The sequence below is a fragment of the Diadema setosum genome, chromosome 13, assembly GCF_964275005.1.
Source record: "Diadema setosum chromosome 13, eeDiaSeto1, whole genome shotgun sequence".
Taxonomy (NCBI): domain Eukaryota; kingdom Metazoa; phylum Echinodermata; class Echinoidea; order Diadematoida; family Diadematidae; genus Diadema; species Diadema setosum.
Window position 1 is genome coordinate 14,021,244 of NC_092697.1, and position 17,615 is coordinate 14,038,858.

Consider the following 17,615-nt stretch of genomic DNA (forward strand, 5'->3'; position numbering starts at 1 on the left):
CCTGATACTAGTGAGTTCTAAAATGTGAATCAACATGCTAAACAATACAATTAACACAAGGTTATAGAAGGTTTCATGCAAACATATTTCAACAATCAATGCAGCACAGATAGCACTTACAGTAACCTATTGTTTACAAGGAAAACAGATTGTGACATACAGTTGCATTGTTATCTTTCAAATCACACAGAAATGTGGACCTCCGTTTCTCAACCACGCGAAGCTATGCAGTGCTCTTTTACAGGGAAAAGATGCCAACTCAATATCAGTCACATCCAGACTAGTTACTGCATCATTCGCACTCAAAACATAAAACCCAACAAGAATATGAGACACGGGTATAAGCAAACAAGTCTCTAGTAATTTTGCACAAAGTCATCTCACTTATCAATTTTGTGTGAAATGAATACTCTGAAACTATCATGCTGCCTTGCTCTGTGCTCCCTGCCAAAGGCAGCTGATCGTTGCCGACCTAACTAGCCCATTACGTAAACTCGGCACAAAATACACAAACTGCGGCATGCAAAACATGACGGTAAAACATATGAAAGGAGCTCAATCATTGCCAAAAAAAAAAATGACATCTGGTCAAAACATGGGAGGGGCAACTTGATTTTGAAATGTGACATGAGTTTGGACTGCATGGTGTGACAAAACTATATTGTGGGGAGGGGGTAAAAAGTCCATTGTGTTATACATTCATGAGACATTTACAAGGCGTGGTTTGGGGCAGGGGTCGAGCTTACCCGCTTCTTCTTCTTCTTCTTGTTCTTCTTGCGCGCCTGCTCCTGGTGCTGTTTGACCAGCTGCGTCAGGCTCTCGATGTACTGGTCAGTCTGGGAAAGCAGGTAGGCCAGACGCTTATCCTTCTTCTCGTCAATCAGTTTCCTGTATCCCTCCTCGTCCTCGGCCTGGCGGGTTAAATGTAGAGGAGCAAATTTTTTAGGAGCGAGTTTTTGTAGGAGAGATTTTTTCACTGTGCGCAGAGAACAGGGAAAGCAGTGAAACCTCAATCATCTCAAAAGACATGTGGAAATTCTTCTCTAGATTGGCGTATACGAAGGAGAAGCTTGTATGTATGTAAAACCAAGTACGAGAACTTTGCAAACTACCAAAACATCTTCAAAACTATACTGGTCAGTCTCACATATTGCACACTTTATCTCCAGATTGTTATGTAACCCCCCATCAGTTTTCCACACACGTCATATCTGCACACTGTGGCTACCAACCAGTTAACATACATTACGCACCAAGTTGTCACATCACCCAGCATTTATTTGATTCCTGAAAGGACTGAAATTTTGCAGTAGTTATAATCAATATCTCACTTGATGTAATAAATTAATTAAATCCTCTCCATACAGTCTGAGTTGAATGGCAAGTGCTAATGGGTGGATCTACATATTATTCTTTGATGTTACCTTTTTTCAAAATAGCACTGCTGTAGTGACAGCAAACTACAATGTTGGACTTCATAAATATCCAAACTGTAAAATGGTTAGCAGGAAAGTGATTTCTGACCATCCATGTCCAACAACGTACAGCGATGCACCGATACTTAACAGAGTGATCACGAGCTGTATGGAAGGGTGACACAACATTTGCTCCTGCAACAATTGCTCCTGTCTTATTTTCTCCACGGACTTAGGGTTAGAGATAGGGTTGTGATAGGGTTTTAGGCTTAAGTTTCATGTGAGGATTAGGATAAGGGTTAGGGTAATGTTTTGTGGGTAGAAGTTATGTTTGCCTGAGTGTGCAGCTATTTAAAAGGAGCAATTCTCAGCATTGCCAATGCGCAGAAAACTTCTGCACAAGCTGAGGAGCCCTGTCACATATACACTGTGGGATTCCTCGGTGCCATTGTCGCTTCCGGTTGTCTCGCGCGCGTCACAATTCCCATACGATTCAATGGAGTTATATTTGTCTGCTTTTCCGTTGTTACTCCTTTTTTCTTGGCTATAATTCAGTTTTAAAAGAGTTGAAAGTTTCTAAATTTTACTGATTTATTGTCACTAGAGTCATGGTTCACTACTGCAAGGCTTCAATGTGCTGGTCATAAGATGAAAAGCAACAAAATCTTCAACAAAAAATATCCCTGGATAAAGACAGAATATGACCTGAGTGCATGTGCAGCCCAAACCAGGAAAAGTTTGTCCCCTGAGCTATCCCACAATTCATCTAAAACACAGCTCTGCACATGGCACCTAGGTACTGGCGATACCGAGAACTGTCGCAGGAGCAAATGTCGCGGAACCGTATCAAAGACACACTCAGCTGGACTTACCATAAGGCGGCGCATACGCTCCTTCTCGATCCTCTCGTTCTCCTTCTTCTGCTCACGCTCCGTGTTGGCGTGGTACATCATGACCGCCCGGTTCAGCTTGGTGATCTTGGACTGGACGCTGCGGTGGAACTCGCGGAAGTCCTTGGCATGCTGGATGACGCTACTCAAGTATTCCTAAAAGTGTAACCAAACCGCAAAAGGTAGAATACAGTGACTTCCTTGTCACAGGTTTCTTCTGAATGATATATCTCAATGTATAGCGTATACATTTTGTACTTCGACTGAGATGAACGGCAGTATATGCCTGACAAACTTCTGCATTAAAAAATAACAACACACTTTAACACGTGCTTCGAGTCGACACTGACAGAGGACAAAGCAAACATTTGACAACCTTGGATCATATACTGATATTTGTGGCTGGACATCTCTTTCTCTTGCACATGACCAGTTTTCAATGTCGGGGAATTAGAATTGGCACAAGAGAGAAAAAAGAAGTGTTCCCCAACCCTAAATGTGCCTTCTTCACTGATTGGCAAACACAATGGAGTACATTCTTGGAAGATTTACACGGCACATTGAATTGCTTTCTTCACAGGTTAGCACATCTATCTGGAAAAAAAAAGTGATCAATTATTAGGCACTACCTAATCCCCCCTCCCCATCCCAATTGTTAACCCATGCCTTCTTGTTGGACTGAGGCACATTGCTACACCTGAGTGGGCTTGCTAATCTATAACTACGTCATGTTTGGATGGATTACTGGAGTGCTGAAAAAGCAGCTTGGCAAATTAAAAGCCAAGTGTCTGGGCAAAATATAAAAGGATTACTTAATCAAAGACGAACCTGGTGCTTCTGTCGACGCTTGCGCTCCAGCTCCAGCTTCTGCTGCCGCTCCAGGCGCTCGGTGATGCGGGCCTCGCGCAGCGTCTGCTTCTTGCAGCGCTTGTATGCCTTGATGTTGAGCGCGGACTCCAGCGTGGTGTCCTTGCGCATGCACGCCACCACGTCCTGCCGCAGCTGCTTCTGGAAGTTGAGCAGGCGCAGGGCGCGCAGCTCGATGGTGGCCTTCACCCGCAGGTCCTCTGACAGGTTGCCCGGGATGTTCTGCAGCTCCTGGATGCGGTAGGCGATCCTCGCAGCAACCCTGCCGGAGATGAGTTATCGTTAAAGACAAATCAGAAGAAAAGGATCGTTGCAGTTTGTCAATCAAAATGCAGAGTACTTAGGATCATTTACAGAGTATTTGGTCATGGCAACTGTGCAAGAATGGTCACAACTACTCATGAATGCTGGCAAGTATTATTCAGCAATATCCTAAACTGTCCGTTTATTCCAAACAGGCGACATTGGAAAGTGTTTGTTTGTTTTTAATGGCCCCAACATGCATGTACAGACAATCTGTTTGGAAGAGTCTATCATCAATTTCTTGTTGCTGGGTTTTTCTGGACTCTATCAATATGCCTCAATAATGTTTGGCATATGGCCGAGGTGAGAATAAAATACAGTGAGGATCCCTTGCTACGGTAATCCAAATGAAATCAGTTAATGAAGGTTACGTGCACCACGACAGCAAGAAGGCAAAGAAGGAGGGATCAACCAAAGAAAGCAATGTAGATAGGTGAGTAGATGAGTAGTGTATAAGACATTCCTCCTCCCATACCTGTTCTCTCTCTCCTGGAGAATCTCGACAGGGTCCAGGCCCTTGGGCTTGGTGACGGGCACCTGCCGGTTCTGCTTGGCCTGCAGCATGAGGACCGTGGTGATGTTGGAGTTGGGGTGGGGCAGGGGTGGCTGAGAGGAGGGGGGCTGGCTGGAGCTGGTGGGCGGCATGAGATGCTGGGGCATGTGGGGCGGCATCTTCTGGTTCTGCTAATGAAAATGGAGCACAGCATTTGATATGATATAAAGAGGTGTACACTACACTCCTGTAACAGACACGATTATCACAAATCCTCATTACAATAAAGTAATTCAGGTCCCAAGATTATCATCTATTTATCTTTATACACTATACCATTTAGTTCATTATGAAATTTTGATACAGCCGAAGGAAACTGCCCGTCTCGAGGACTTTGTTTTAACAAGAGTCACCTGTATTTCCTTGTAATGTACATTCAATCTATATATGTAAAGGCACACCTCAAATATCACATATTACATGAGTTAACATCTAATTTTCAAGTGTGTCCTGATGATGTTTATTCAGTCTAGCTACACACAAAAAGATTCCAAATGAGAATGAGATTGAAACACCACAAGAAGTCAATACATGTTGCTTTAGTTCTGATTGAAGTGATGGGGCTCTTCAAAGATACACATAGAAATAGGCTGCAATATCCCATCGGTCGTATTTTGCTCTCGATATATGCATTGGTGGGCTAAGAAAACAACTATGGGAAATAAAAACATCCACAAACATGGTATTAAATTGCAGTATAGATGATTGATAGGATTCAGAAAAATTCTTCACTGACTTGTCAAGAGGATGATGGCAACAGAATGGAAATCAAACTGGTTTAATGAAATTCCTCATCTCTGCACAAGTGAAAGACGATGACTGGTTTCCATGGCAACAAGGGTACTCACATAGGAGACCATGTTTTTCATGTGCATGCCGGGTCTCATGCCCGAAGATGGCTCAGTGGGCTGCTGCTGATTGGACCAGGACTGGCTGTGCTGGGGCAATGACATCTGGTTGCCACTGCCCGGCTGGCTGCCAATCAGACCTTGACCGCTTCCTATACACGCAAACAAAAATTTGGCATTCAGTACACAGGGATGTCAACCTCTCAAGATTGAAAGACATACTGATGCACAGTAATGGAAATGTTCTAGAGGCAAAAAGTATATTTCTGTCAAGAAATAGAAAAAAAGAATGCTTTTATAAGGTATGCTAAATCAAATTAAAGAAATAAATAAATGTGAAGTTACTTTTTCCTTACTTTGGATGAAAAAAAGCACAACAAACACTACACAAACATACTAGCTGGTAACTCTGAACAAGATGTATCCATGAAAGGTACAATGTATAAGCTAACAGCTCTTCAAGACCATCGTAAATCTAGAAATTGGGACTGTTAACCTATTAAAGATTAGTCTTGAGTGCATTTGGGAAGGTGTCTATGGGAAATGCGTATTACAGCAAAATCAGGTCATCCTCAATGGGTTAATACTTCTGCTGACAAGAAAGGAGCTAGGATAAACAAGAAGTGTCATACCATGCATTTTGCACTGGCAAGACCAGCAATTCATGAAAATATGGATTAATTGATCGACAAATAACGTAACTATTTCACCGACTACAATAATCTAACCTCTATTTAGTTGCTTTTAGTTGATTTAGTTGTTGTTTGCAATATTGTGATAAATCCTTTGTCATGGAGTTTGAATATAGCAAGTCACAATGCAGGTTGACTACACACTAAAAGATAAAAGATACACACAGTGATGAGAAGAAGTCATCATGAACTCACTCATCTGTTGCTGGTACTGAGGCATCATGTTCGAGGGGCGGCCCTGGATGGCCTGCCGCAGGTTCTCAGGCATGGGCTGGTTCCTCGTCAGCAGCTTGTAACCCATGATCTGAGCCTTCAGCTGCTGCAGCTGGTTGGGGGTGAAGGGGCTGGGCCGGGGGCGCTGGGGGCCGTGCTGCTGGTAGCCGGATGGGGGCATGTTACTCGAGCCTTCCATCCCGTAACCTGGCCGTCATATGAAAGATTGCTGATTATCTTGCTAAAACCTGACACATTTACTGTATATGCCATATATTTTGCGAATTTCGCAAAGTTTGCAAGTGCTAATCACAAAATCTACTAGAGAAAGTTTCTCTATGCATTACAGTATTTCATGGTCGCAAATTCAACCACTTGGGAAATTCTTAGGCAGTCCCGATTTGCACAAAATATACCGAGAATGACCAGATGCTGAGTATTGGGAGGATTTACTAAATGCCTTCTAACAAGGAAGGTGTAGAAGTCAAAAACTAAATGGCATACACTGGGGGTACAATGAGCTCATCATGGAAATTAAGATCAACGTTTGTGGCACATGTCAACAGGTGTCACTGCTAGGAAAGAAGCAATAGTGAATATTTCTGACATATACACTCTCTCTTTCTGGTTTCCTAATCAAATTCTTATGGCATAAACCGAGACCAAAGTAAGGTAATTGCGAAAATTCTTTGCATCATTATGCTCTTAATGTAGTTATGCTAATAATGAGACTACAGATCAGTCCCCCTGTAACATGTATCCATGGGTGCATTCAGGCGCTCTTTGAAAGCCTACCATACCACACTGTACCCGTCCTAAAGGCACGGGTACAGTACGGTATGCTTCAGAAAAGAGCTTGAACGCACCCCACGTGACAAAGCTTATGGAGAGCACGAGTACAGTAGTGTGTGTTATTTTGATATGTATTCTCCATATTGGCAAAATGCAATAAGCCCATAAAAACAACTACTTATTCAGCCACAGTTATCATGTGTCTGTACGGGTGGGTCTAGAATCTACAATGTCTTGCAAAGTTGAAGGAGTAAAGGGTGAGATGACAGGTGCGTGACTCACCCCCGTTCCTGTCCGGGGGACCTCCCATGCCCCCTTGAGGGGGCATCCCCTGCTGCTGCATGTGGGCGTACTGCTTAGCCTTGTTTGCCATGGCAACCAGATGAGGGTATCGAGGGTCATTCTGCATCCCTTTCTCCTGCATTGACTCTAGTGCCTGTATTTTAAAACGAAAATAAACAAATAAATGAATATTGCAATTCAGTTCAGTCTGGAAAAGGAAATGACATCAAAACTAAATATACATCAGGCCTGGCATTCTGTGTGACTGACAAAAGACAGAATACTGTATACGCCAAATATTTCGTGAGGTTTTTATTTTCGCAAATTTCGCGAGTCTGGTGCTATTCGCGAAATTAAAGTCATACGAAAATATTGACTCTGATCCCGATGTGAATGTTATGTACGCGTGTACACTTCTCCGTTCAGTACAGGACTCCACGATCGCGAATTTAACCACTCGCGAAATCGTCGGGAATTCCTGGTTTGCGAAAATTTAGACTCGCGAAATATATGGCATATACAGTAACAGATTTATGATGCCACCAAGTCATTTTCCTTGAAAAAAAATAGAAAAAGAAAAAAGAAACAATGATTACACAAAAACAATCCTAGACACTTTAAAGCAAATCATTTCACTCATATTTCTAGGGTAACAGGACATGCCCATTATAAAATAGCTTATCTTCCTGCTTTTGTGTTTTAAAAAAGATAATGATTTCAATACGAAAACTGGGCCCTGTTTTACTAAGAGTTAAAATTGTTAATAGTTGATTTCAACTGTAAGTCTATGGCAGCCTGCGTGGTAAGGAAATTTAAAGTTAATTTCATCTTTTGATAAAACAGGGTCCTGAAGATTTGCACATGGGATGCTTGATTCCATTGTCTCATTCATACTTAAATGTGTATTGCACATGTGAAAGAATTTGCCAGTAAATGTAGTCCTGTACAACATCGGCACTATCTTACCCTCTGCAACATGCTGTAGTTGTTTGGATTGTAATTCTGATTCGGAGGCCCTTGCTGCTGTGACTGAGGCCCATGCATAGGCCCAGACCCCGGTCCAGGTCCTGGACCTTGCATGTAGTTCTGCCCTGGACTAGGCCCTTGTTGGCTTGTCATGGGTCCATGGGCAGATTGGCTTGGCATGGGACCGTGTCCCGACATCGAACCCTGTGACGTCATGGGATTGGGCACCTGGTGAGGAGGGCCGGAGTGTGGTCCGGATGGACCTGTTGGGTGGTGGGAGCCGGGGCCCTGATGGGGCGGGCCTGGGTGAGAGGGACTCTGGTGTGGGGGAGCCTGGTGCTGCTGCTGGTTGGGCATGGGAGGGCCTTGGTGCTGCGGTCCCTGGTGCGGGCCCGCCTGGTGTGGACCAGACTGGTGCGGAGGGGCCGAGTGGGAGGTAGACCCCGGGTGTGAACCAGGTCCTTGATGGGGAGGGCCTTGGTGCTGAGCGCCTTGGTGTGGTGGCCCCGGATGCATGGGACTCTGGTGTGGGGGTCCCTGGTGAATCGGGCTCTGGTGCGGGGGCCCCTGATGCGGGGGACCTTGATACTGTTGGCCTGGTCCCATCATACCATGACCACCCATGGAGCCTCCTGGAAAACAAGAATTAAAGAGCATTACTAACATAGTGAGCTGTTGGATAAATTGAGGCCTATGTGCAGAATTTCAATATTTACACTTTCTCACTAAAATATCAAAATCTAGTTTCAGCTTGAAGAACTGCTACAACTGCACATTGCCAAGTTACACACAATGCCATCCTCCACTGAAAGTCAACCTCTGCTAGTGCTCAACACTCTTCACTAACTGGAGGTGACAGAGAAGCATCTAAACGCTCACCTGGATTCATGACACCTCCCTGTCCACTGTGCTGGTTACCATACTGGCCCCCCATGTACCCCTGGTTGGGAGGTGGCATAGGATTGTGGCCTGGCCTCGGACCTGTCGGAAGAATACACAATGTTAAGTAACACAATTCAGTCACAGGAAATATTTCAAACACTCATCACAGATGAGAGATGAGCAGCATCAATTTGCCAATTTCTTCTTCACAAATCTCAAAGGCTAATAGTATATATCCACAACACAAAATATCAAATTTACAATTCAGGAAGAAACTTGACAAATAAGCCGGTTCGCAGTTCCACTTTGCACATGAGCAGAAGAAAGGTCATTCGTACCAACAAGCAAGTTGGTTTTTAAATTCATGGGGATAAGCATCTGTGATGTAATGATTATTCATGCAATTCTTATAAATGCAAGCACATCCACCTGACAGCAAAAGCGGTATTTGGCAATATCAATCGAAAGAAATTGTTAATACATTCAATGCAAAATAATGAAATGGATGCTTTCCCAAGTGTTAATTGATGGATCATTCCCGTCATCTTGTCTACGCAAGTTCATTCTTTGTTTGGACAGGTTCAATGAATTCCATAATATTTGTTACATAGAGTTACACATTATGTCACTCAATAACGAGTGAATTACCCCCAACCGCGACTGCAAAAAAAAAAAAGAAAGATCATTCAGACCAATGTGCCCATGAGCTAACTCCGAACTGGCTTATACTGAACATGACTTTATCTGCAGCAATCACAGCAACAGCTCAAATGCTCAAGATTGCTTTGTTGTGCCATGGGTGGTTGATGCATCTGTTTTTGAGAGCTTCAAAAGGCCACGATCAGCATAAGCTCTCCAATTATTGTACCTTGATGTTCTTGTTATGCATCTTTCTGCTCTGAAACATGCCTGGACTTTCCCAGCAAACACAAGATCGAGATCGCCTTTCATTTGTTTATCTCTTTTTCCTCTGGAATTGCAACAAATAGCACTCTATCAAGTTGCTTTGAATTTATTCTACCTTGATTGATCATCTGTGATTGATAGGGTGGCATTGGGCCTGGGCCCGAGGACGGCACATGTCCACCCATGGCTGGGGGGCCCTGTGGGGGCATCATGTGGCCCTGACCCCCCTGCATGGGGCTCATGGATGGGGGCATCATGTTGTTGTCCCCCATGGGGCCGGGCCCCTGCTGCATGGGACTGGGACTTGGGCCAGGCATTCCCGGACCTGGACTGGGGGTCATCATGGGACTCTGGCTAGGTCCTCCCTGCATGGGGCTCTGCATTGGTCCTCCTTGGTTTTGCATTCCAGGACCTGCTGGTATCATCAAATCATAAAATTGTCTATCACTCTTCAGGCATTATGGAAGGAGTGCCTGTAGAAAAAAGAGCATCCATTTCAGAAGTCATTTCTTCCACTTCTAACAAAGCCAATTACTTGTAGCAATACCTCTTGTCTGAATGTGATTTTCTATTGGTTCAGTTTATGCCCATATATATACTGTATAAACTATAGGTCATATAGAAATGTGCATGTTCACAAGATCAATTCAAGGCATGGTTCAATTCATGTGTTTAGGGCTAATTTGTACAATAATGTCAGGAGGAAAAAATTATCTTAATGCAACTGTTTGACATATGTTTCTCTTTCTTGTTTTTCAGTTCAGGCAGAGACAAGCAAAAGTCATCTGGCCAACATTACAAGTCTTCACAATTCAGAAAGTTGCACTATTTACACATGACCCCGGGCTGCAGAAACGCTGTGATGTACAATCAGTGATTCTGTTCTGATGCCAAATCAGACATTATTCAAACATTTTTACAACCATGTATTCTGGCAAAACTGTTTTGAACATTTAACCCTATTCTAACTGGGGGGGGGGGGGGGGGGGTCAAATTGACCCCCCCTCGACGTTTCGCGCCATGATTCCGCAACGCGCAAAGATTTTGCCGCGTCGTTTCATGACTTTTTTCATTCGAGTCTCCCGCATATTTTGAGACCAAATTTGCGACGTCCGGGTACACCGTTCTGAAGTTATACAATGTTTTGCATATGCATGTCAACCCGAAAAACGCTCGAATTCATGATTTCGTGTGCAAATCCAATGCAAACTGTGTTTTTTGTTTAATTGATATAAATTAGATTATTTCAACTTTTAACCATTGAAATAAATCAATTCTAATGTAGATAAGCTTGAAAAAGTGCCTCCAACAAATTTTGGAAAAAAAACAATAGAAAACAAAAGATCGAAAAAACAATAAAATACATAAGAAATTAACAAAACAATAAAAAACAAAAGAAAATTATTTTGATTGCGCTATTTTTTTACTAGAAAATTGTTTGATGTGTCTTGAGGAACTCTGACACAAAAATTTAATAATCCTTCAGTCTTTTTGATGGAGTTATAGGTGAAAATATGATTTCATGCGTTAATTTGCATAATTAATTTATTAAAAAATATGAAATCAAAATTTTTCTATTGTATGACCATGTAATCTTGTAGTTGACATCCGGCTCTATGTTCAGGCAAAATTTTGCGGCGATCGCGCGATCGGCGGCCGAGATCTGAAGGGGGGGTCAAATTGACCCCCCCCCCCCCCCCAGTAAAAACTTGGTCTCAAATAGCCCAGTTAGAATAGGGTTAACAGAAACTAGCAGCTTCACGTTCAGAGAGTGTTTATCTGGTATTGTGTTTATGTGTCATATACATTTCAGGGCTAATCAACCCACCAAAACATCTTTTGAATGCATTTTCAGAATTATCAGCTTGCAAAAGAAAATCCTAAGGACCAAGACCTACCTGTTCCTCCTTGCTCAAAGCCTTGCCCAGGTCCTGGACCACCTGGGCCGGTTGGTCCTGTTCCAGGATGATTCATATCTCCACTCATGCTATCTGGAATTTGGTTTGGTGTAGCCATTGGGTCATCAGCCATTGCTTAGTCTGGTGGAAGAAAAATGACACAAAATAACATTTAATGCCTACTTTGTGTTCTCCAAATATGGCAGGAAACTTGCTAGTTTCAGTAACCTATCTCAGTTAAAGCTTCAACACATCAGAACAGCTAGAGCGGGTTATAAGAGTCTATTTGCTAGCATGAAATCAAAATCCATCTAAAAAACAGGTGCCAAATGTTCAGACACACTTCTTGAGTATTTGCACAAGTTTGTTTGTTTGTTTGTTTCTTTGTTTGTTTCTTTCTTTCTTTCTTTCTTTCTTTGTTTGTTTTTAAGAGACTGTTACAAAAATACACTTTGACGCACAATGCAGAGCAGTTTATGTTTTGGCAATCAAGTGTACATAACATAGGTAGCTCAACAATGCATATAGTCAGCACAACAATACAGTACAGTGAGTTATAAAAATAGCTTATCTAGGAATGACATTCTCAATTCTACATGAGAAATTACCATGAGCAAGATAAAGTGTAGCTCTTTGAAGTGTTACATGTGACCTACTAGAGACAACAGTAGAGCATTGTGCTGCTCCTGACACTGAAATGCATTGCACTCAAAAAGTCAAAACATATATTTTACTTTCTGCAAACAAACAATTCTTATTTCTTGACTTGTTTTGTAGATTGGTCTTTTACCAAATGTACATGAATATCAATGTGGTCAATTAACCATCATTAACTGCTTTGTTCACACCTATGAAGTCATAACATGGTCATACTCATAACGCACTAACTGGTATGACCATGACACACGTCACATGATAATACACAATTACAAAACAGATACTTTGTACTTACATAAGAAGTCATAATAATAGTTTTTATTCTACAACATAATGTATTTGTAACCAACCATGTTGTACATGTAGTCCAACAGGGGGAACGCAATATCAATCTAGATTTGCAGCAGATGCATCAGACTGCACAGTCTGCATCGATGGTGCCGCGGCCGGCAGTATAGCGCACTTGGGGCCTGTTTCACAATGAAGCCAACACAATCTCAAAATTTAAGATTGACTAAAAATCATGGTATGCTGTGTGAGTCTTCAATAATGCTCAACTTCCTAATGAAAATGAAGATTTTGAAGACGCTTTTAATGTAGCCATAGATTATACTAATCAGATAAAATAAATAACAAAGGATTATTCTATGAATATTAATGACAATTTGAAGAGGATGGTCAAAGGCTAATAAAACTGAACAGAAAAAACCAGTGGCATACTGTAATCTTTAGTCAATCTAAAATTTTAAGATCACCTTTTATAGGCCTACGATCTCTATTCTTAGTGAAATAGGCCCCTGGCAGGTGCAGTTGTTGTCCATGTTGTCTAAAGGCGCATTATTCAAAATTCTAAAAGTGAATATTTTTGCATGACTAATTTTTCGCGCTTGGTCGGGTAAGAAGAGTTTCACATGTTTTTGATTTGGCAGAATCAAGACTGCAACTACTGGAACATACGGCAAGGAAAAATATTTGCGTGCTTTTATTTTCACGCCAGTTTCTGTTTGCACGAAATGCGCGAAAATCTCACCAGTGCAGAAATTTCCACTTTCACAGTATTTTGTTAATTCAAGACCATTGTTTTTCTAACCATTACGGCGTTTATAGTTCGACCTAGCTACACGCAGCCGCTGTAGAGACAGCGGCTGCACCTCTATTCCTTCGCAGACGTTGTCATTTTTCAGTGTGGTTGTGCGACTCCTTCATGAATATCTTTATTAATCGTGGAAAACTAAAATACAAGGAATTATCGTAATCTATGATAATCATTCAATAATCGGTATGCGATTTTTTGTTTAATTACGTCAAAAACTCACCGAAATCTGTGGCTGAAATCAGGTCTGTAAACGTCCTTATTGCTTCACTCCTCATCTGCGTGTTATTATGAATGGCATTCACTCTCATATACTACAACGTACAACGTAGGTAGTCGGAGAGGTGCCCTCTAGCTCTCCGACTACCTACGTTGTAAGTTGTACTGTAGTATATGAGAGTGAATGCCATTCAAATAACACGCAGATGAGGAGTGAAGCAATAAGGACGTTTACAGACCTGATTTCAGCCACAGATTTCGGTGAGTTTTTGACGTAATTAAACAAAAAATCGCATACCGATTATTGAATGATTATCATAGATTACGATAATTCCTTGTATTTTAGTTTTCGATGATTATTAAAGATATTCATGAAGGAGTCGCACAACCACACTGAAAAATGACAACGTCTGCGAAGGAATACTGGGGGGCGTTTCATCAACGAGTTCGTCGGAGATTTCACCGACAAATTTGCTATCAGCCAATCAGACCAAGGATTTCATTAGCTGTTAACAGTTGTCAGTGTAAATCCTTGCGTCTGATTGGCTAAGAGCAAATTCGTCGCTGAAAACCTCCGACGAACTCGTTGATGAAATGCCCCCCAGGTGCAGCCGCGTCGCTTCGCGACAGCGGCTGCGTGTAGTTAAGTTCGACCCAGTTATGAGTTGACGTTAGTGGAATAACATGTTCCATTTTTATACAGTTGCAATTTGTTTCACAGTTTTCAGTAGGATGGGGGGTTGGGTGTCCGGACACTTGACTCTCGCATACTGACTTGCTTATATAATATTTTACTTTGAATACGCATTTACGCACAGCTCCTCACTGACAAACAACTGTTTACGTAGGCGCGTCAATGTCAAACCAGACGCACTTTACAGTACGCGTCCGGTCCCACAACCTGTCCGGACACCCAATGTCAATGACTGGGTAGGCCTAACCTTAGATCTAACGTTAACTTATTAGAAAGCGATTCTACATTAGTACAGTACGTTTGAAAGGGCTCATCATCAGCATTCAAAAAGAATATGGCATATTGGGAATTATACTTTTTACACATTTCAAAAATGATGTGTGTTCACTGTTCAGTTTTGGCAGCGCAGCGCAGCGCATCTTTTACACAGTTCAGCTTTTATTGCCAGCCATTATTATTATAGGTTCTGGCTAGGTCCACGTCCTCTAGGAGCTTCATATGTATGCACGTACGCGTACAGGCACACCATTCATTCTCTACTGCCTACCGTTTATTGTTGTACTGGTTCGTGGTGGGTCACACCGGAATGGTAAAAAAAGACGGAGCAAGCATACACATTGCCTTTGTACACATGTCCACGGCTCTGTGCAGCGGACAACGGAAAGAATTTCGCGATAGATACCGCTACCGTGTGTACTTACAGACAGAAATGAGACATTTTTAGGTATTTTTATGCCCGACAAGAAAAACCACGGTACATCACATAAGTCGGAAACAGGCTTGTACATGTAAAATGCATCAAACTTTCTTCTTACCGACTAAAATCGACTTTTAGCTGTGGGAGACCCGCTTTTCGCATAGAAATCGCGTTTCCTCCAGGCTTTGTCCAAGCGACACTCGGGTGGAAGCTTACAGCCTCGTATATTTTCGGAAAACTTCGTGAATTAAAGCTTTAGTGTTGCCAACTTAATACATAGAGTTACATTTCAAAAGATCTTATAATGTACTAAGTCCGCAAAACTGGTTCCTATGTTTACAATTACTTTAGTAATCACCCAAAGCTAATCCTAGCTTCACAGTAAAACGCATGAGTGGGAATGTAGGACTATAACACATATGGCAATGCGCTGCTTGGAGGAGGTCTTGATCTGGGGGGTGTTTCTTCAAGTCAGTCAGCGCTGACTAACTTGATGAAACACCCCCTGCGCTGTCAGTGCTTTTCTACTTAAGTTTAGGTTGTTTTTGGTACAAGTACGAGAGGCGAAAAAACAACTTGAGATTAAAGCTATGATGTTTATCTCTAATGCATTTGCTTGTTCACGATTTAATCGATTTTTTTAATTTGATATAAAAAATTCATTCATTCATTTATTCATTTATTTCCATATCAAAACATAACATTTACAAAAATCAAAACACCATTGCCTTTAATTGGTACAATTTATAACACCATTTTGAATGGAGGGATCGTAGAAAGCACACAAGAGGCTTGTTGGAAATGATCCCCTTGAACAATCAATAGGGCCTACATTTCAACTGAGCAATTATCAAATTCAAATGATAGTAAAACAAAGGTGGAAGATGCAATGAAAATAGATGAAAAGAGGCAGAGGTGATGGAAACAGTGCATTTTTATATTTCACGGTTTCAAGTACATCAATTTCAAATATATATATATATATATATATATATATATATATATATATGTGTGTTTGTGTGTGTGTGTGTGTGTGTGTGTGTCAGTGTGTGTGTGTTTTCATATAGAGGCCTATAAACTACTTTTGATTGATGGAAGAAGGGTATTCCAAAGAATAGGGCCATTGTAAAATATGAAAGATGAAGTTTTTGAAAAGTTTAATGGTGTGTGAATATTTTGAGCATTGTGTTGTAATATGAATGGAACAATTCAGAGTGAATTGATTGTCGAATACTTACAGGAAGAACATGAAAATTTAAAGGCCTGTTTGCAATCTTCCTTCACATTGAAATAGGACCCGTTTGGGTATTTTCCATTTAAGCATTTTGCACACGCTATTATCTATGAGTCAATTAACTCAGTGTATAAAAAATGGAACTCAGGAAATTGTTATATTTTAACTACAAAGCATAGTTAAGGCATATACTGTTTCAGAATCCAGATTGATCTTTGAGATGTAACTGTCTTCGGCAAGTTATGAAAAAGGGGAACATCGAGTAAAATTTGAGTTTATGTACAGTGAAGTAGCATATCATTCTGTGTCTCTCTTCACTGCTCTTTGCATGGCAAATTGCCGTGGCGAAAACTAAAATTTTGCTCCAAAGTTGCTTCAGTAGGCCTATTCATGCAATACTGATTTATAATCACATCTTGAAGAATTGAACAAAATGTGATCAAAGCGCTTATATAATGAGTAGGCCTGAGTAGGTAGTGAGAAAAATCTGATATAATGTGACGATGGGTTGATGTTGAGTTTTATGAGTAAAAAAAATCGTAATCCGCACACAAGTTGACAATATTCGTGTATCGATTATGTTCACAACCGGACCTTGATCGATTATATTATACACTGATGAACATGGGGGCATTTCATGAAGCATTTTGTCCGACAACTTTGTCGGACAATTAATTTGCTGTCAGCCACTCAGATGCAAGGATTTCTGTAGCTTTTAACAGTTTGTCAGACGAAATATATGACAAAACGCTGCATGAAATGCCCCCAGGTGGAGATCACAGATCGCGGCAGATGAACACTTTTTGGAAACGAAAAAGAAGCCATGCACTGAAAAGGATTTGATAGAGAATTAAGAAGAAAAAATATGAAAAGGAGAGGAAGAGGGGGTAGGAGGAGGAGAAGGAAGAGGAGGAGGTGAGAGGAGGAGGAGGAAGAAGAAGATGAGGAAGAGGAAGATGAGGAGGGGGAGGAGGAAGAGGAGGAGGAGGAAGAGGAGGAAAAGGACTGATAAAGGAGGAGGAGGAAGAGGAGGATCACGAGCAAGGAGGAGGGATGAGGAGGAAGAGGAGGAGGAAGAGGAGGAAGAGGAAGAACGAGGAGCAGGAGGAGGAAGAGGAGGAGCAAGAGGAGGAGGAGGAGGAAGATGAAGAGTCGTGGACGTGGACGTCCAGGACAGTACAGTATATATCAATTAGGGCCTATAGTACGCGTGGTATTGGTAGTGAGAACAGTATGCATTGGAAAGAGGAAGAGAACATGATCAAATTAACAATGACACTATAATACATGATGCATTCCTTTACAAGTTTGCTTTTTACTCTTGTAGTCCCAAATAACTTCCTGCGACTTTGCACGAGAAGGGACTTGGGAGGTTTCAATTCAGTTAAATGCAAGTATATTTACATTTTTAGACAAAACATAATAACATCAGTCATTACATTTCATTTTTTATTATCATATATCACAAAGGAATAACATTGTGAAAGGAACAAAGTGTACAACAATGATTGTGA

At 41.5% G+C, this 17,615-nt stretch overlaps 1 protein-coding gene across 1 annotated transcript in view; it reads right to left on the reverse strand.

The window, feature by feature from the left end:
* LOC140236719 (probable global transcription activator SNF2L2) overlaps positions 1-15,063 on the reverse strand; it is a 36,821-nt gene extending 21,758 nt beyond the window's left edge. The window contains exons 1-12 of the mRNA XM_072316642.1: positions 14,986-15,063; positions 11,508-11,648; positions 9,725-10,021; positions 8,701-8,802; positions 7,822-8,453; positions 6,856-7,009; positions 5,764-5,988; positions 4,877-5,028; positions 3,951-4,159; positions 3,134-3,434; positions 2,288-2,461; positions 747-911 (exon numbers count right to left, since the gene is read on the reverse strand). Coding sequence (XP_072172743.1) covers positions 747-911; positions 2,288-2,461; positions 3,134-3,434; positions 3,951-4,159; positions 4,877-5,028; positions 5,764-5,988; positions 6,856-7,009; positions 7,822-8,453; positions 8,701-8,802; positions 9,725-10,021; positions 11,508-11,640 — 2,544 coding nt within the window. The 5' untranslated portion in view covers positions 11,641-11,648; positions 14,986-15,063. The remainder of the gene's footprint in view (positions 1-746; positions 912-2,287; positions 2,462-3,133; positions 3,435-3,950; positions 4,160-4,876; positions 5,029-5,763; positions 5,989-6,855; positions 7,010-7,821; positions 8,454-8,700; positions 8,803-9,724; positions 10,022-11,507; positions 11,649-14,985) is intronic.
* Between the last annotated feature and the right edge of the window lie 2,552 nt (positions 15,064-17,615).